Below are 20,461 nucleotides of genomic sequence, written 5' to 3'. Positions count from 1 at the left end.
TACTGAACAACTTTGCTGAAAACACCACCTTTATAAAAAATCGGGATCCTGAGATATTCTTGATTAAAATATTGCATGCTCACTAGCGCCATCTTGTGGCAGTTTTTCTTGTTAGGTAGCTTACCATATGTTAGTCCTTGACCTACTAAACAACTTTGTCGAAGACATCATCTTTCTAGGTAATCAGGATCTTGAGATATCGGTGTTTGAAAAATTAAATGCTCACTAGCACCATCTGGTGGCAGAATTTCGAAACAAGCAGCCTATCAAATGTTAGCCCTTGACCTACTGAATAACTTTACCGAAGACACCATCTTGCTAAAAAATCTAGATCCTGAGATATTTGTGTACGAGATGTTGCATTGCGAAATGTCCACTACATCGGTTCCCCCGAGGCACAATCCGATGGCCACAGGAAGATGAGGATGTTTCTAAAGTGTTTTCTGTCCACTGACCAATTGGTACCGTTGGACTGAAGAAATTTGTCGAAGACATCCATATTCTATCTTGCCTAGCTTTGGATGTACAATCAAAATTGCTCCGCGTGTACTCAGTACACGATGCGACCGCTGGTGTAACTTTTTTTTGAGCGACTGACGGAAGGTTAATCATCAATTTTTTAATCATGATTAACATAACGCTCTGCTCTTAAACCATCCATTTTTAGACTCGGTCTGCAAAACAATGAAGCTTGATAAATCGTTAATATTTTTTGGGACTCGATGTGTAATAAAATTGAAATAAATCATGAATCATAATCGTCAATCATGATAAAATTGAATTTAATCATTAGTCTCTTAATCAATCATTGCGACCCGTTAATCATTTTTAATGCTAGTCTCTTAAAAGTTTGTATTTTAATGGAAGTCTCTAAAGCCTCTATTTTTTTTTTCAGTTGGAGCTGCCTGACAGCTTAACTTGTCAAGGCTGAACCTTCGGTCTGGCTTTTGCCAAGTTTCCCCTCTACCAGGACCAATACTCAGACGGACTAGGCAATGGCGCCCACATGAACACTGCTTTTTTATTAGTATTGTGACGTGGTAGTTTTTGAAAAGTACCCATATTCCCTTGCTCCTGAGAAAAGGAAGCATTGTAAAAATCAGCAGCTCCATCAGAATTTGTTTGAAATAGTAGTGTAGTAGTGTCATTACTAATACTGTCTAGTCAAAATGGTTTTGAATAATTTGTCATTCAAGTGCTATTCTGATTACTCCTGTCTTATACGTAAGATTAAAGTCTTAAATGTCAATTGTCGTCAAGTCTTAACAAAATTTGGCTGTTTAGTAAGAGTTCTAGTTAATTTCATTTTTGTTGTTAAAAGTATTTATTGGTCATTACGTTCATACAGTGCTGTTCTGAATAATAGCAGCGCATGTCGATTTTCATACAAAATGCTCAACTTTGGCATGCTGTAGTTTTGTTCCCTTTCAAGCAATCGAGCTGAAATTTTCTCCACAGAACTACAAATATGATCAATTTTGTAACTACAAAATTTCAGTTTTTTCTGAGTCCCTGCCGAAAAGTGAGACACTAGGTGAAATTTTTCGAAAAAATAGCAGTTTTTCATTTTAAAATTTTTCTTCTACAAATATTTTAAACATTTTCGGTCTAGGTGTAGGTTTGATAAGTAGGAGGAGATTGTTCCAATGGTAAGTGATATACAATTTAAAACTATAATGTCAAGCCGAAATTCAAATTTTTTAAAACTGCTATTTTTTCGAACAATTTCACCTAGTATCTCACTTTCCGGCAGGGGCTTAGAAAATTTTGAAATTTTGTGTTTACAAAATTGATCATATTTGTAGTTCTGTGGAGAAAATTTCAACTCGATTGCTTGAAAGGGAACAAAACTACAGCATGTCAAAGTTGAGCATTTTGTATGAAAATCGACATGCGCTGCTATTATTCAGAACAGCACTGTATATCCTTAAAGAAAAAAGTCGCTTTCCTTGTCTGTTCAACAATTTTTCGAAACTAGCAAGTGTACCCTAATGATCGATCTCAGCGTCTTACTTTCCATAGTAATTTTTATAGTGAATATTGAAGAGTAAAATTACCTTAGGCTTCTATTACAGTCTCCTACAAGATTCACTTTTCGGTGGCAAATGCAATGCTTCACAACGCCTACTTTCTACTTTTAAATTTTGCGAAAATGAAGCTGGAATTAGAGTATTTATACCGCTGTTACAAAAGAGGTACCATGCCCACACAGTTACGGATCACCCACAGTGACGGATCACTTTGGCGTTCAACATCGGATAACTCACTCAAAACATAAAAGTTGACGTAAAACATATTTTTCCCATGTTATACTATTTGTCTTCTACCATTTGTAGTGTTAAGCACAACGTTCAACCGCTAAATAGCGGTGTGTATGAAAAATGTTTAGTTGGTACCACACAGCTATCATTATATGTTCATTTTCTGTAAGAAGTGTCGTCAGCATTCATAAGCTCCCACAGCTGTCCACAGGTGGTAAAATTGAAATGTTATAGCATAAAACATACTCATTCGTTTTGATTGAGTATGAATTCATCGTTGGAAAACATTTTTCTCGATTGTTGATATCGAATATTAGCACTTCTAACTAGTGATCCATAATATGGATCAGGAAATGATTGTTTACCACGGTTATGGATCACTTCTAAAGAATCTAGATTTCTGCCATTTTAAGCATTGGATTCGACATTTTCAGAAAATAGCACTAAGGATAAAAATAATAAAACATCAAGGTTTGTAAATTTCATTTTTTAGCCGACAAAAATGGGTGAAAAACTTGGTGTGAAGCGAGAACAGTTCATGTCTCAGTTGTTACAATGCAGCATCACAAATAAAAGGCATTTACCCTTGTTTCCAGCTCGAACACTGTTTTTTTTGCAGTAATATATGACGCATTGTTAACTTTCGTCAAAACATGCAATACATACACTCAAGCAAATTAATTAACGAATTTCATAAATTTTTCCTTATGAAGCATTGAAAAATCTATAAAAACCTATTTCAGAAGGCTAATATGAATTTCATACCGTTGAAATGATAGCCATAATTGGGAAAATTATTAAATATATTGAACTTTTACAAATTTCATTGCACGCCTTATGATTTCCATTGCCGTCATGAATCATTTTCTTAGTGATACCATATTTCATAAGGCTATTATGGATTTCATATTAATTCGATGAAAACCATAAGTGCGAAGTATGTTTCACATCATTACCATATACCAATTTCATTAGGCTGCCTTACGATTTACATAGCTGTCACTAATGTGAAAAACTCATAAGGTTGTGATTATGAAAATTTGTAGCACGAAATCACCGCCATCGTTGAGATCCAACATATTGCGTCAAATTTTTCAGAAGTCCAGAAAGGAAGTTCGGCAATGTACAATCGCGTGGATCCAGATAATTGGAAAAAGAAAATGGAAATGTAGATTTTAATAAACGGAGAGTAATGGTCGAGTTGACGTTATCAAAATATTGTAGTACGAGTAATGCCATTGCCAATTTTTTCAATATAGTTTTGGCATTAGGCTTGACCAACGTAAAATAGGAGCATGTGCAATACTACTTTGCTGCGTTTTATTGAGCATCACAACACGGCAAAATAGTAGGAAATTCGATTTCCACGCGTTTGCTCAACATTAAAATAAATTTCACCTAATAATGAGTAGATGAAAGCATTGACATTTCTGTAAATACTCTGTATGAAATGTATTGTCAACTGAATATAAAAACTAATAATGAAATAATAATTTGTGTCATAAAAAGCAATGTAGTTTATATTGCTGATATAAGAAATTCATAATTTTTATTTCAATGTTCATAATGCTGTTTTATGAAATCAGCAAGACACCACACTGGCGTGATTCAGATCATTTCATAAGGTGAATCAATGAAATACTTACCGATTTCTTGTGGCAAATAAACATAAGGGAAAATAATGGATATTCATAGTATTTTTGCCTGAGTGTATGCATTGAGTTGAAAATCTCTTGATTTTGCGCACTGATCCATAATATCTCACAATTTGATCCATAATATGAACGTTGATCCATAATATGGTTTTCAGAAACTGATACAATTTTTAATTTTTTTGCAATCCTATGTAAATATTATACTCAAAATAGTTTACTAACCGAAGTTCCAATTTGAAACGATTCGATTCGTGCTTTAAAATTACCATTTTACGTTTTCCATGTTGTTTTATTGAATTTCATAGGTTGGACTCTACACTATTTGATCCATAACTGTGGGGTCATGGTATTTCTTATTATGGCAATGTAAAAACCATATAAAAATAAGATTGTCGCCACTTATTTCTACTCAGTGAATCTACTAGTCATTTTCCTAAGAGTTCCTAAGTATTCCCTACGTCGTATATGACAACGATGTATCTAGCTAGCTAATAGTAAGAGTGGCTACGGATCATTCTGGTTAGCAAAAGGTAAACTGAACGTCACCAATAGTATTAATGTCAACTTCGAATAGATTAATTATTTGAAATGGGCATCAATTCTATCAATGACGCAGAATGTCCGTTGGATCACATCCGAGATATTATTGCGTCTATGCTATATAAATTATGACGCGGCTTTAAGCAAAAAATGCCAAAATGTGATACCACCACTACTGGTTACGCCTTTGGTTTCCATCATATGGGCTAATGGATTATGCCCTCCCATCGCGGCAAGGTCGCATAACCAAGGGGAGGGAGTCTCTAAAGCCTCTATTTGAAACAAAATAATCACTAAATACATTCTTTCTTTATTCTGCTAGCAATGAATCTTGGTGCAATATTCTAAATCTCTAACTCTCCAGAATCTATCACGTGAATGTTCAATAGGTTTTCCACGAATTTGTTCTCTGATTTATCGAGGAAAACCTTCAGTAATTCTTCTATTGATTTCTCCAGAGATTTCTTTCGGAATACTTTTAGGGACCCTGTTGGAGTCCCTAATATCCCTCCATAATATCCTCTAGAGACTCCTGTTTTTGTAGGGTTTTCAGCTGAAGCCGCATGACAGCTCAATTGTCAGTACTGGACCCAATTGTTGCAAATTTGAACTCTACTTTTGTAAATACAGTAATTACTCGATTACATCATGGATCCACAAAATGTTGGTGTGATATACTGAAGTGTGATATAATCAGTATTTTTCGTCCCATACTATTTTCATTCGAACAGAAATCGAGTGATTCAAATAAAAAGCACCAAGGATGGAAAAAAATCGGCTTTAGCATGATTTCAACACCTCGCAGAGTGGATATATAAAGCATCCGATGCACTGTTTGTCGTGGGACAAAGAGTTTATCGGATGTTGTTACAAGTAGCGATCAACTTGAATCATGCCGCATTCGCGCTATTATTTATCGCTCAACCAATGTTCGAATGGTTTTAGAATCACAAACAGCATATATGGAAGTAGATCATTAAGTAAAAGTGGAAAAATCCTCGAAATAATCAATTTTTTTTTTTCGCGAACAGTTAATCGCTAGCACACATGCAACACGATGCATTATTCGCGGAGCGTAGTTTGTTGTGATAACTTGACGACAAAGAGTTGTTGCTATGATCGCAGGATAAAGAACAACGCGAGGCATCATGGTTTTTGTCATCATCGCTAGATTTACCTCCTTGAAAAGCACAAATAAAATGGATCATAAAAAAATATTGACTGTTTTAGGATTGTCATTTAATGTATTTTTTTTTTTTTTTTGTGAGGCACTCCCTGCTTGAGCCACTACTGTGCCAGAATCAGTTGATCTGTAGCTTCTTAACCGATACAGATCTATTTTTAACTTATCTATATTTACATCTACACTCTCTCCTACTCTTCTTACTCTCACACCGAGCAGGTAGGAGAGAGCTCTGCTGTTAGTGAGGCTAGCTGCCTGCGAAGAGGGTCAGTTTGTCTCAGTCACCATCTGATACTGACGGAGGATGGATGTGCTCCCCAAAGCACGGTCCTCCGTGAGGCGTCTTCTGGTGGCTGGACGGATTTTTTGTGGAGGGGCTGTGAATCGAACCCATGACCTTCCGTTTATGAAGCGAAAGCGTAACCTCAAGGCTACAGACCCCCCTTAATGTAAAATGTATAGTTTAAACTAATTCGACAAAATTGGCCAAGAAATTATCTACAGCGAGCTCCATTTGAAATTACTTTCTCGATCACTTCTGGCAAGAAATTTTCCACGAATTATGCGATTACTTTTCTTTATACATGTCTTTCAATTGCAATGTAAAAACTGATTAGTGCGTTTATGAAATATAAATTATTACGCGGCTTTAAACAAAAATGCCAAAATATGATACCACCACTCAGTGGCGTACCCACGAGGGGATTATCTTCTATATATAAATAAAAATGGAATGGTGTTTGTATGTCACGAAATGGCTTGAGAACGGGTGATTGGACTTACATGATTCCTTCACTGTTGAATTCGTCCAGAGCTCCGACGTGTTTGTGCGAAGAAAAAGTTTAGGAAAGTCATCGGGATAGTGGAGAAAACGGGAGAAAACTAATCTGTCATTTTCCACACGTGACTTTCATGGCGTTTTTCAACAGCCTACTTGATGGCAAGACGAAGTTTGCCGGGAGCACTAGTTATTTAATAAACCTCAATGTTCAAAATTTAGTTCCAAATAACCCATATTTAAGAGCAAACTTGGAATCACTGGCAAAATGATGCGGTGAGTATCTCTCACAATTTTTAATATAATAGAGGTCCATTCATTTGATCATCATTTGATCACCTAGTTTTTAGTATGATTAATTGTCGTTCAAAATGAACACTTTTCTAAGGATTGAAGTACTGGGCAGAATAAATTACGCATCGGCTGTTTTTTCATATTAAATGGTTAAATTTGATCTGAAATTTTCACCTCAGCTTATAAGAAATTTTAAACCTAATGAGCTATAAATTCCGAGCTTTTCATAAACAACCTTTTAAGTTATCGCAATTCTACAATTTTGACAAAAATCATAACATTTTGAATTAGAAATAATTTGCAAATAGAAATATTTAGAGCAATAAGCAATAAGAGAATTTTGTTTGATTTTTTGAAATTTATTGTGATTCTCTAGTTAAGTAAAATTCATGTTAATTCTGAATTGTAAAAATTATTGATAAATCGGAGCACAAGAAGCCGAGATTCAGACCCAATTTGTATGAAAACGGCCAATTTGTATGAAAACGGCCAATGCGGTCTTTATTCTCTACAGTATTTCAAAATACTGTAGCTTTGTATTTCAAGATAAAGTAGAATTTGAACAATGTGCCAGTGTAGAAAAGTTTTAATTATTTTTGCTATTTGCTTAAGACCATAACAAAACGTTATTTATTTTTTTCGTGCGCTTGTAATGGTAAGTTTATACCATTGAGCAAATTGTGTGTTGTTTTTATACAAATGATACAGAATTTTAAACTATATGTTCAAGGAATTCATAAATTAAATAAATAAATAAAATATGTTTAAAAGTGAAGTTGAAAATTTACAAATTTTATCCAAGGAAACATTTATTTGATTTTGATTCTAAAAAATATTATTTTTTCATAAAGGAAGTCTGTTTTACTTTCAAACAAGTGCGAATTTACTGAAATTGTCACTACACATTGCATATTTTAATGATCAGTTAAAATCGTTTTGATTTAGATTAACATTTGATTCACAACTTAACTATGTCAATTCATCATTGTAGTTTTCACTGAGTTCAAAAATGGTAATAAGAAACATAGAATACGAATACGAAAAATCACTTTCAAATGTGTTTTAAATTGAAACAAACATGTAAAACATTATTATAAACATAAAAGAATTTGCATAGGTTTATATTTTCTAATAGATATTAATTGATTCTCGTTTTTTCATGAAGAATCTATATAAATCAATGGATTTAGGAAATAAAAAAGGTATATATAAATAACGAATTATTCACGTAAAATTTATAGTACATCTCATTCCTCTAGGCGTTCATCGTTATATGGAAATTTCTTACATTGATACATTAATTACAAATATGGTCGCAGTATGTAAAAATGCTTTTGACTAAGAGATTTGGGAGAACATTCCATTTCTAGGCATATTCAATTTCAATAACTAAGCTGTAAAGGATAAGTGACAGACTGTTTAATACTTCATCAAATTGTGACCGTATAACACAGATTGTTCGTAAGCTCAAATATTCTCGATTCTTATGAAAAAAAAAACTCTGACATGAAGTGTCAAACAAGTACACTCGAGCTTAGCATTCGTATTGCTAAGCTCATTGACAGAATTTATTTTATTTCGTTTAGTATGTCATGGGTTCCGCACTATCAATATTACCCGCATTATCAAAAATACCCCGTTTACTATGAATCATCTTGAAATAAATTTCCCGGATGTTTTCGGAAATTTAACTGTAAAATTATTGAAACACTTGAGAAATTTCTCATAGCATCTTTAAAGTAATTCCTGGTTGAAATCTTGAAGAAATTTTGAACGCCAGTTCTGTTGGTAATCCTAAAGAATCCCTTCTAGAGGCAGCTGAATAAATTACTGGTTGACCTCTGGACGATATTCTAAGCTGGAGGAAGTCCTAGAAAAATCGATTGGATAATTACTAAATAAATTTCTGAAGGACTTAGACCATTCAAAGAAAATTCATAGGGAATCATTTGAGGAATGTTTGATGGAATCCCTGAAGTAATTTCTATTGCTATCTTTAGAATAAAATATTCACAATGAATTCTTGAAGCTATCCAAACCCAAAATCTTGGATGTATTACTTAGAGTTCGTAAAAAAATTACTTAATTCGAGTAATATCTGAAGATAACTTTGGGCAAATACCTGAACCATCGCTAACTTTACTAAAGGACCTATGTAACAACGAGAGATTCTCTCATATCTCGCTCTCCTTCGATTATATCAGTGCAATACTAAAGCTTTTTGGAAAGTTTTTCATTATTGGGAAGTATGCACTTCAACAGAAAAAAAATCGCCTATCTCGATGCGTGGGAAATTTCTTGCAAGAAATGCTCAAGAAAGCCATTTTTCTTTGATCGCAGTACGCAGTTGAAAAGAAATGTCATTTCAAATGGCGCTCACTGTAGAGAATTTCTTGACCATTTCTTGCGCAGAAATTTTTGCTTTTCTTGAGCTGCAAGCTAATAGATCGAAAGACAATGTCGTTGGCTTGCGTTTCAAACAAAAATCCAACAAAAAAGGGGATATATGTATCAGTTATTTATTAAAGGGATAGTAAACAAAGAGAGCCCCTCATTGTTAGATAGGTCCTTAGGACGAGATTCATCCAGAAATGCGTCCTCAAAGCTGGTTTGCTTCTGACAAGAAAAGGAATCGCCCATATCGATGCGTGGAAAACTTCTTCCCGGAAATGGTCCAGAAAATCACAATGATTTAATATACAGATAATATGTTTTACAGTGTATGCTTTAAATTTTAATTCAAAATTATTATCAAAACAAACAAAACAGCCTAAGCAATAATCAAAAAGTACCTTTTTTCTTTAAATTTAGAAATATTTTTCATAGACCACAGTACAGATACAGAGATAGGAAACCCGCTAGATACCAACACCTCGTATGAATCACAATATCAATTCAAGGAACTGACGCGCCTCAGGCAATGAATGAGAATAATATCTAATCTAATCTTTTAAGACTGTGTATTCAACAACTTGAGCAATAATTATTATATCAATTATTTATATTCACCTGATCGCTGGACAGATTCTCAGCACTCGCTGATAACGAAGACATTGTATGCTTAGCGGGGTTGTAGCAGGGGCTGTTCTATCGTTGAAATCTGCTCCGGACGTAAAATCGATGAATTTCTCAATGGAAGAAGCCAAAGCTTCCGATCTTTCACAGTCGACTTTAATGGCGTTCCGCACCCTTTTCTTGTATTTATCCAGGACAGCAATCTAAACACTGGACATTGCACTCCTCACAAAACAATCTTCAATTAATGCTACACACGAACGAATCACCAAAAGGAATTCCTCCCACTCCTCCAGCACTTCCAATTATTACTTAGCGAAGGCGAATCCGAGAGACGGACTGTAGAAAAATGTAAAAATGGGTGACGCATAAACGGCCCCCGAGTATTATTGAATTCACGCAGCTAGAGAACCGGAAAACAGTACGGATCCGCAAAATGCTCTTCCCCTTTTGGCACTCCCTAATATCACTTCGAATCGACCGTTTTTTTTTATTTTGGGACCAGCGCGACGTCCAATTAAGCGAAAATATCTCAAGATTACACACGCAGACGAAAACGAAAAGAAAAACGATTCCACTTGGATGATGTTTGATGCTCTTCTCGCGTCGCACCCACGGAACTGCTTCTGCTGTGTGTTTTGCTTCCAATTTCCTCCAGTCAGTCAGCAACTACAAGCGTTTACCGTTTTGTTTCTTCTCCTCTTCTGTTCCGAGCGAACCCACAAAGGCGTTGATTTTTTATCACTTTTTCACAGCTTTTCCTCCTGCTGACGGTTGACGTTTCATTTACACAAATGTTGTCTTTGTGTGCGTGATAACGAGTGACGCCGCGGTGACGTTTCGATGACAGCTTGGCAGAAAGAAACTATTCTGAAGGGCCAACGATTCAAGCGGGTGCTAGAATAATGGCCGGTACGCTGATCATAAGTACTGTGCAAGAGGATAGGACAAGAAACGGTCAAGGAATGATTCGCGACTACGAAACAAAAAGCACTCGCACTTATGGAAAACCTCGTAAGTAACTGTCATCGTGTGCGTGAAAAAAAAGCAAAAAATATATCTCCTTGTTTTTCTTACAGAAAACCGAGGAAAACAGCAGCAGCTTCGTAGTCCCGAATACCGCTACCGAAATTACTTGAGCTGTACACGGTGGTTTGCGAATACCCTTTAAAGCGAAGTACATAAAAGTAATCGCCTATCTCGATGCGTGGAAAATTTCTTGCAAGAAATGGTCAACAAAAGCATTTTTCTTTGATCGCAGTACGCAGATGAAAAGAAATGTCATTTCAAATGGTGCACACTGTAGAAAATTTCTTGACCATTTCTTCCGCAGAATTTTTTACTTTTCTGGAGCGGAACAGCATACTTAGCTTAAGGCCGGTTTGCTACTGACAAGAAAAGGAATCGCCTATCTCGATGCGTGGAAAATTTCTCCCAAGAAATGGTCAAGAAAATCACTTTTTTCTGATCGCAGTACGCAGTTGAGAAGAAATGTCACTTCAAAGGGGGCTCTCTGTAGGAAATTTCTTGACCCTTTCAGTCAAGGAATTTCTTCACTTTTCTTGAGTGAAACAGCATACTTAGCTTTAAAGGGTAAAAAAAACTCTTTAATATAGCATGAGGCTCTGTTAAATAAAGCAAGGTATGCTGTTCCGCTCAAGAAAAGTAAAAATTTCTGCACAAGAAATGGACAAGAAATTTTCTACAGTGAGCTCCATTTGAATTGACATTTCTTTTCAACTGCGTACTGCGATCAAAGAAAAATGCCTTTCTTGAGCATTTCTTGCAAGAAATTTCCCATGCATCGAGATAGGCTATTACTTTTCTGTTGAAGTGCATATTTCGCTTTAGTCGGTGCAAAAACGTTGATAAGGCTGTAGTTGAAAAACTTGCCCCGAATTCTCAATACGCAGATCCGCTCGTTGATCGGCCTCCACCTAATAACGCGCTTCATCTACTTCTCGGTCACTATGAAACCGACTCCGAGCTTTATCGCCATCGCTGTGGTAGATGTTGTATTTGAATGCGGTGTTAGCGACGGGGTCTACCGCTCTGAATTCACGTTCTCCAGATCTTAGCCAACGCACTTCCTGAATAGCAGCCACGCACACGCCAACTTTTCGCAATTTGAACTGACATCTCTTTTCAACTGCGTATTGAGCATTTTGCACCTTATTAGACTACTGTGCAAATAATTTTTGCACAGTGAACATTTTCACACCTCACACAAACACTCGCATAACAGCATGACAGTTGCTTCGATACCAACGTTTTTCATAATTGTTTTATTTTTTTCTTTACGCGAGCGAGGTGATAATACCTAAATAAGACATTAGGTTTTGAGAAAACTAGTGCATTTTTTTAATTTTACATTAAAACTATCTCAACTTATCTCTGGTAAGTGTTTCGTTTGAAACTCGACGTATTTTAGTGATCAATTTTTGACTCTCGAAACGCATCTTGTTCTAGACATCATTTCAAAATTTCAGAAGGCAATCCGGTCATTGCCAGAAATTCCGCCGGAAAGCTCCAGTGAGTAGCGCAGAAACTACACTTGCAGATGTCCATGGTGATTCTTTCCATGGTTCGTTCCTGAACGGTTAAGACTGCTTGAAGTACTTCCGATAGAATTCAGTACAGACACTGCAGAAGCAAACCCTCCCGTTTTCCTGTCAACGCACGACCTAAGTTCCTATCGGGATTGGTTGTAGCCGGCCAGTACCGTGAGTAGATAAAGATAGGAGTGGCTGGGGTGACTGGAGGCTAAGGACCTCACATGAAAATAAATAAGTTTTGATAACATCCATCTTTACTGTTTTGATTAATTCTGAAACGTCATAGCTTTTAAAAAATACGCCTACTGGTGTTAGCGAGTGTGTAAGTTGTATTCAGCAAATGAACAATTGCATTAGAATCTAAAAATTCGTGCAATGGTCAATACTGCGATCAGAAAAAAAGCGCTTCCTTGATCGATTCCTTGCAGGAATTTCCCATGCATCAAGATAGGCCAAGAAATTACTTGTCAGTAGCGAATCAGGCTTTACGAGCCAAAAGGCTCACTCGTCCAGGTTCATTTAAGGTCCTGACGTTTCAGGTCGGAGTTTCCAATCATAGTCCTTATTTCGTTGCCAGGTCGGTTGCCGAAAATAACGTTCGTTTTTTCTTCTTTCTCCACTTTTCGTGGTGGATAATGAATTCGGTATGCTACCTTACCGGGGTCGCGCTACCTACATCACGTTGATGGGACTGCCATCTTAAGTGTAGCTGACGTGATACAGCGTTTCATACTCAGCCGCTGGATGCCAGAACAGACGCTGTTTGAGCCGCACCTCATGGTGTACAGATGCTCAGAACGTACCTCCTCACTCTAGCTGATGTCAGAAGGACAACAGTGCCCAGGCTGCACTACCAGCTAAGTACGCAACCCTTAGCAGGCGGTCTTTGTCATCATTTGACCCGTGGAAGCTCGAGGTAAGAATTGAATTTCAAATGCACACGAAATAAATCAATTGCATTATTCCTACCATAATCGCCACAGGCTCAACTACGGAATTGCGTTGAAACCTTCCACATGCTTGAAATGCGCTGGAAGAAAACTCTTGCGTATTTTAAGGTGAAGATGAATCGAAGCCAAACTTCAAATTTTCAAGAGCACAGATCTGGAGAACCAAACACCAGTTTGAGCTGAAAACTTAATCGATTGGCCACCACCAGCGAGTGACCAATCGATTAAGTTTTCAGCTTAAACGGATGTTTGGTTCTCCAGATCCGTGCTCTTGAAAATTTGATATTTGGCTTCGATTCATCTTCACGTTAAGCGTGTGCGAGGAATGAGAGCGTGAGTAGCATGCTTGATTTCTAATACGAATAATGAAAAATCGAATTTGTTTTTGTCTCTATTAAGGGATGGTACACAAATTATGTCACGCTAAATTTCAACTTTTTTGACCCCCTCCCCCCCCCCTTTGTCACGTTTTTTGTATGAATCCTCCGAAATTTTCGTAAGGCTTGTCACGCTTGGCTTGACCCCCTCCCCCCCTCGGAGCGTGACGTAATTTGTGCATGACCCCTAAGGTGATTTTTAGCATATACGGTTCATCACCAAAACATCGACTTTGTATGTAAGGGCTTGTTCATATATTTCATAACGCTTGAACCTGAGTATGCTGTTTTGCTCAAGAAAAATAAAGAAATCCCTTGACTGAATGGGTTAAAAAACTTACTACAGTGGGGATTCGCTAGTTGGTGGTCCGCTACATGGAATGACGCGATGGTTAGATGTTCGCTAGTTGAAAAATATTCCAAATAAAAAGCACTCAAATGTCAAACTGACTTTGACGTCTGAGTACCGTCGCATTGAAGTCTCCATATATAGAACAAATGCGTTTGTATATGTGCGATTCGTGACGATTTGCTCTCCAGATGCGTTAGTGTGGAGCATTTTCACCAGCTGTCAGTCGTTCAACTAACGGGTCGGATTCGCTAGATGGAAGGCAATCGTGTTCCAGCCAGCGAATCCCCGCTGTATAGAGAACCTCCTTTGAAATGACATTTCTTCTCAACTGAGTACTGCAAACAGAAAAATGTGATTTTTTGGAACATTTGGTCGGTGTTCAGACGGACTAAACTAAGGGCCCATTCACAAACTTCATAACACTGAAGGGGGTGGGTGGGTGTCCTCGTGATGCTACGGCTCATACAAAATTTATAAAATGTTCATACAAAAAGCGTAACGTGGGGGTGGGTGGGTGTCGAAAATGGCAATTTTTGGCGTTATGAAACCTCAAGTGTTTTTTTAATGAAAAAATAAATAAATTTTCCACGCATCGAGATAGGCGATTCCTTATGTTGTCAGCAAATCAGCCTTAAATTGGCAATTTTGGACACCCACCCACCCTCTCGTGACGCTTTTTTGTATTGATACTCTACAAATTTTGTATGAGTCGTAACCCATAGCCCACCCTGTAGTGACGGCTGTTAAATTTTTCCCAATTATGGACGTGCTCAGGTGTTCAGTGGAAAGTTACTCCTGATAATTGGGAAAAATTTAACAGCCGTCACTACACACCCCATAAAGCATTATGAAATTTTTGAATGATCCCTATCTATAGATTTTGCAAGTAGGCCCTTCTCAAATGTTATGCAAGAACTAGAACAGGACGTGACAGCTCAACTAAGACTGCCCCGTTGTTTTTCAGTCGATAACTTTGACGATACAAAAGCCAGTGCTACCAGTATCCTTTTTAAATAAATCTTGTGAAAATATTCAAATATCAAGATTCATAATGTTGTTGTTTCTTGCACGCTTCATTCACACAGTGCAATAGAGGATGTTAGCTTATTTAAAAATCAGGTTTATATTCAAAACCAGCGAGATTCTTAAAGAAAGTTGACACAATTTCCATTATTCTGCTTTCATTTATGCATTTATTAATTATTTTTTCATTGTAAAAGCACATGCGGTAAACTTAACATCGAATATAAATGGATTTGAAACAAAAAGATTTCATGAAAAATTTTCAAACTTTTGATAAAAACTCTAACTTATGAACTAGGGCCGTGTTGCTAGTTCATAAGTTAGAGTTTTTATCAAAAGTTTGAAAAAGGCTAGCAACAAAGTGCCCTGTTGTAATCCAACTCAACAATGTGAAAGTAGGCCTTTGCCAAACCGACCAATGAGAAGTGGTCTTTTTTGACAGACAGGTTTCATTTTTGTACTTCGACCTGACACGTCTTGTCTTAGTGCAAGAATTATCTTCACGGAGAAATATTTTTACCTAATTTTTGAGTTTACTTTACCCAAAATTAAGTATATCGATTATAGTTTCAACCCAAAATCTCTCGGTTTTCTCTTTCTCCCACACGAATGTTGTCAAAAATAGAGAGAGTTGCATCTACCCAATGGGGGTACTTTGGCCCAATAAGCCAAATTTGGGTAAATGCAACTTTTCTTATGTTTGGGTCGAAAGAACTCAATTTTGCGTTAAATCAACCCAAAATTGAGTATAGTTTTCTAATGGAATTAAAGCCAAACTACCTAGTGGGGACCTTGGAAATTTAGCCAAAATTGAGTTATTGGGATCAACTACGGAATTGCGTTGAAACAACCCAAAATTGAGTTGAATTCCGTCTCCGTGTACATTTTTTCCGTGTCACAACTCGAAAGTTTTCGGATAGATGTTTCTGAAGGTCGTCATTTGTTTTTTTTTTCAGCGCTTGTCTTTATCTATTTTGTTTTGGTCTCACATTTCGTTACGCTCCTTCGCCTCTGCACTCATTTTTGTTGAGACACGCGAATAGTTTTTGTAAAAGTTTGAATTAAAAGTTACTCTCCATACTTACCCAACTTTCGGAACCATCTCATGGCATCCGAGGAACAGCTTGCCCTTTCCGGGCTAATTAAATCGGTTCACCAGCAGTTGCGGGACTCTTCCAAGGAAGCCCATCCGGATCAAGTGTGGCGAGAACATCTGCAAAACGAGGACCTCCTGAAGCGGTATGCCGAAGCAATGCGCACCCTGGCCACCTGTTACTGGGACAAAACCATGGAAGTGTCCTGCAAGAAGGACAACAGCCGAATCGAATGGGTGGTCAATTCGTGCCGGGATTACTTTCTGGGGGCGCGTTTGCTGAACTTGTTTCGCGATAAGGATGACAAGGTATGCTTTAAATCAGGGTTGCCCAAGGTTGCCCAACGTAGTAGGGCCCGCGGGCCAGATCCGGCCAGCAGCTTCATTTTAACAACCGATAACAGGTCTCTTTTTAGATACTCTATTTCATTGCAAATCTTCAAAAAGTTTCTTTTTTACTGGAAGGTCTCTTTTTTAACAAAAAATATTTTTAAAATCACAATTTTTTCCTACTTATGGATTGCAGCTACTGCATTTCTTTCAAGAAAACCCCCAAACTTTATTACAGATGATAATAAATCTTCGAGCTGTTTATTGTAATACCTATAAATAATTTAAAAACCGATTTTAGTAATGCATCTATGAGTAACTTTTCAAGTAAACTATCCATGGACTATCAAAATTTCTTTTGAGGTCTCGCACTATCAACTTTTCGATTTTTTTAAAAGAATTTTAGTGAAATGCGTCCTGAAAATCCGGCAGTTTAATTTTTTTACAATAATCATTTTAAAAAACCTCTAAAACATCCTCAAAAGTTAAGGAGTTCTTTAGAATTTGCTATTATTTTGCTGAAAAAAAATCATTAAATGATTTTAATGTTTATGGTTAAAGCCTGATTTGCTGCTGAACAGGAATCACCAAAGGAATTTCTCGCTGATTCTTTGCAGAAATTTTCTACAGCGACTCCCGTTTGAACTGACATTTCTTTTCAACTGCGTACTGCGATCAGAAAAATGAGCTTTCTTGATCGTTTCCTTGCAGGAATTTCCCATGCATCAAGATAGGCCGAGAAATTACTTGTCACAGGCCGAGAAATTACTTGTGCACAGATAGTACACACGAAATTTGAAACATTTTTTTCCATGCTGCAAGATAACTCCAGTTTGTCAACGACAATCAAGGCAGGCTTGGCGAAAATTGCTAGTTTTCATTTGTTGTGTACTTTCGATCTTTCTGGACAAACATTGAAAAAGGGCCACAGTTTTCTATGCGTTTAATTTTCAGTTTTATTGAAAACAGTTAAAAGAGCCTCATTTCAATACGTTATATTCAATTAGAATAAACGGTACTTTCGTGACGATACTTTTGAATGAGCATGAATTGATTCTAATTCGATTTTTACTACTTTTGATGAAATGCAAAAATATGCTTTGGCTAATTACGCGCTTTTATCATGTTTGTCCATTTTTTAAGATCTGGGCTCGCAGTGACAGTTCGTGACAGCAAAATCTCGGCTCACTGTGACGTAGAAAAATTTTGTATTGGTTTCTCCCTCTCAGGGTTAAACCATCTGTAGCTTGTTTATATTGCTGTTTGCCTTTGAGGTTCAAATCTTCACTAAACGTCCTCCAAATGCGGTAACACAAAACAATCAAAGGACACCTAGCAACGATCATACAAATCACCGCCGACCTAGCAAGAAAAATGTATCTTTGACATCGCATTTCGTGTGGAAAATCTTATCGCGTTTGGTGTTCCCGCATTTGATATTTGCATTTCAAACGCACACAGCAATACCTAACTTATGAATGTTAGTCCATTTTATAGTACTATAAATCATCGCGAAAAAGAAATCAAGACCCCTCCCTGGACGATTTTCTGGGTACGCCACTGCTAACAATATAGATTGGAACAATCGAGCCTTTATGCTAATCACTGTCGAATGTTTTTTCTATGTCTAGCTTGCTCTTCTAGAATATCCTTCAGATTTGTTGGAACGAATCAAATTTGTTACACGTAAGAATTGATGAGTGGTCGAATGTCCATGGCGGAATCCGAACTGTTCATTGGCAAAAATTGACTTTTCATTGATGTAGACCATTATTCTGTTCAAAGTGACCTTTTAGTGCTTAATAGGAAAGGCACTCCTAAAATACAGCAATAATAGGATATAAGTCCTATTGTTGCCGTAGTTTGTTTTATTTGAATTAAAATAGGATTTGCTTGATACTTAAAATATGGCCCGCTGCGCTTTAATGCTTCTGAGATTTGGCCCGCGGCCTAAAAAGTTTTGGCAGGCCTGCTATAAATAGAAAACCTGTAATTTAATTTTCAATTGATTTCAAAATGTTTTTTTCAGGTAATGAAAGCTCTGAACGAGAACTACAGCTATCACCATCAACCATATGACATCCATCGGGTAAGGCTTCTCGACGTTGGAAGCTGTTATAATCCGTTCAGTTCCTTCGCTGAATTTGAGGTAACAGCTATTGATATAGCCCCAGCTCACGAAACCGTTAAATATTGTGACTTTCTTGAGGTTCCCCTTAGTCAAATTTTTACAAATGATTCGACGTCGTCGATCAGTAGTCTTCCATTGTCTTATTTCGATGCCGTAGTATTTAGTTTACTGCTAGAGTACATGCCATCGTCCGACCAGCGATTGCAGTGCTGTCAGAAGGCCTACGATGTGCTTAAGCCGGAAGGAATCCTGCTGGTGATCACACCGGATTCGCGCCATCAAGGAGCTAATGCTAGACTTATGAAAAATTGGCGTTTCACGTTCGGCTTGATGGGCTTCACTCGGATAAAGATTGAGAAATTGGAACACGTTACGTGCATGGTGTTCAGAAAGTCAATTTTTAAGGAAGTTTCAGAACGGTGGTGTAGGATTCATAAGGAAGATTATATGGAACCGGTGCTGAATATACCGCAGGATTTTAAAACCGATACATTGCCTAATGGTGAACACGAGCAGGAAGAACACGTTGAAAAATCTGTTGAAGATGTGACTAAAATTAAGGAAATGTTTGGAGGGTTGCCGTTTGTCGATGATGAAATGAATTGATCTAACGGAAGATATAGTTTTGCTTATGAAAGAAAGCCTTGAATTTATTATAAATTGGGTACTGTTGAGGGGGGCCTTCCTAAGCCTAGTGGTTAGAGTCCGTGGCTATCTCAGGAGCCTGACCACTTAGAAAGATGGTGTCTTCGGCAAAGTAGTTTGGTAGCTCAAGGGCTATCAATATTTGAGCTAAGAAATACGATATTTTGCCATCAGGCGGCGCTAGCGTGCATGAAATTTTTGTTTTGCGGATACTGCAGGATCTTGACTTTTTAGACAGGCACCTTTGGCAAAGTTGTTCAGAAGCTCAGGGACTATCATTATTTTAATAAATCTCTAACTTTAAGGATTCTAATTCCCGGTCGGTCCAGGATCTTTTCGTAAAGGAAATTTCCTTGACTTCCCTGGGCATAGAGTATAATCGTACCTGCCACACGATATACGAATGCGAAAATGGCAACTTTGGCTAAGAAAGCTCTCAGTTAATAACTGTGGAAGTGCTCATAAAGAATATTACGCTGAGAAGCAGGCTTTGTCCCAGTAAGGACGTTAATGCCAAGAAGAAGAAGAATTTTAAGGATTAAACAAAGAAAAAAATTAAGCTACTGAACAACTCTGCCGAAGACACCATTTTTCTAAGTGGTCAGGCTCCTGAGATTTTTGCGAAACAAATGCTTAATGCTCACTAGTGCTGCCTAGTGGCAAAATCCTGAATTTCTTGGCTATAATAATGATAGCCCATAAGCTACTGATCAATTTTGCTGAAGACGTCATCTATCTAAGTGGTCAGACTCCTGAGATATTCGCAAAACCAAGGGTGTTGTACAAAGTACAACGCGCGACTACTCGCGTTACAAAAATTCGCGCGACGACCGAAAGGTTAAAACAAAAATAAAGCTTTGATTTTGATGGTGTTCCACCTTGAGCTTCAATATGCATAAACAAATAATATGGAAGCTTGAAACGCTATTACTTATATCAAATTATTTTGTCAAGAACTTTATATCTATCTGAAATTAGAGTATTTCCTGAACCTGGAAATATCAGGGAATTTCATTTATGTAAACGAGTCGACTGGACACCCTTTTTGTCCTTCAGTATTTTTTCGGTTATTTATGGGATCGTATATTTTATTTTTCTTCTAAACTGTGTTAGACTTCATTTTCAAAGGCTAACCCATACATGGTCGTGGAGAATCATTTGAAGGATATTGACCACCTAGATAACAGGTCCAGTAACTAAGTTGTGAACCAGTATTTTTTATAAAATGTAAAAATTTCGCAATTGAGGAATATAGCTAACTTTTCTTCTATTTCTATGT

At 37.1% G+C, this 20,461-nt stretch overlaps 2 protein-coding genes across 2 annotated transcripts in view; one reads left to right on the top strand and one right to left on the bottom strand.

Moving 5' to 3' along the window:
- LOC5570954 (G-protein-signaling modulator 2) overlaps positions 1-10,502 on the bottom strand; it is a 44,098-nt gene extending 33,596 nt beyond the window's left edge. The window contains exon 1 of the mRNA XM_021845794.1: positions 9,721-10,502. Coding sequence (XP_021701486.1) covers positions 9,721-9,765 — 45 coding nt within the window. The 5' untranslated portion in view covers positions 9,766-10,502. The remainder of the gene's footprint in view (positions 1-9,720) is intronic.
- Positions 10,503-15,943: 5,441 nt separating this feature from the next.
- LOC5574041 (probable methyltransferase BMT2 homolog) lies at positions 15,944-19,153 on the top strand. The gene is made up of 2 exons (XM_021845793.1): positions 15,944-16,385; positions 18,436-19,153. The coding sequence occupies exons 1-2, from the start codon at positions 16,089-16,091 to the stop codon at positions 19,141-19,143; spliced, it is 1,005 nt and encodes a 334-aa protein (XP_021701485.1). The 5' UTR covers positions 15,944-16,088; the 3' UTR covers positions 19,144-19,153.
- Positions 19,154-20,461: the final 1,308 nt, after the last annotated feature.

Source organism: Aedes aegypti, chromosome 2 (genome assembly GCF_002204515.2).
Source record: "Aedes aegypti strain LVP_AGWG chromosome 2, AaegL5.0 Primary Assembly, whole genome shotgun sequence".
NCBI classification, from domain to species: domain Eukaryota; kingdom Metazoa; phylum Arthropoda; class Insecta; order Diptera; family Culicidae; genus Aedes; species Aedes aegypti.
The sequence above is the reverse complement of the archived record's forward strand: the minus strand, read 5'-3'. Positions and strand labels throughout refer to the sequence as shown.

Coding starts and splice junctions, on each gene's coding strand:
- LOC5574041 (XM_021845793.1), top strand. CDS start 16,089: ATGGCATCCGAGGAACAGCTTGCCCTTTCCGGGCTAATTAAATCGGTT. Junction 16,386..18,435: donor TTCGCGATAAGGATGACAAG/GTATGCTTTAAA, acceptor TGTTTTTTTCAG/GTAATGAAAGCTCTGAACGA.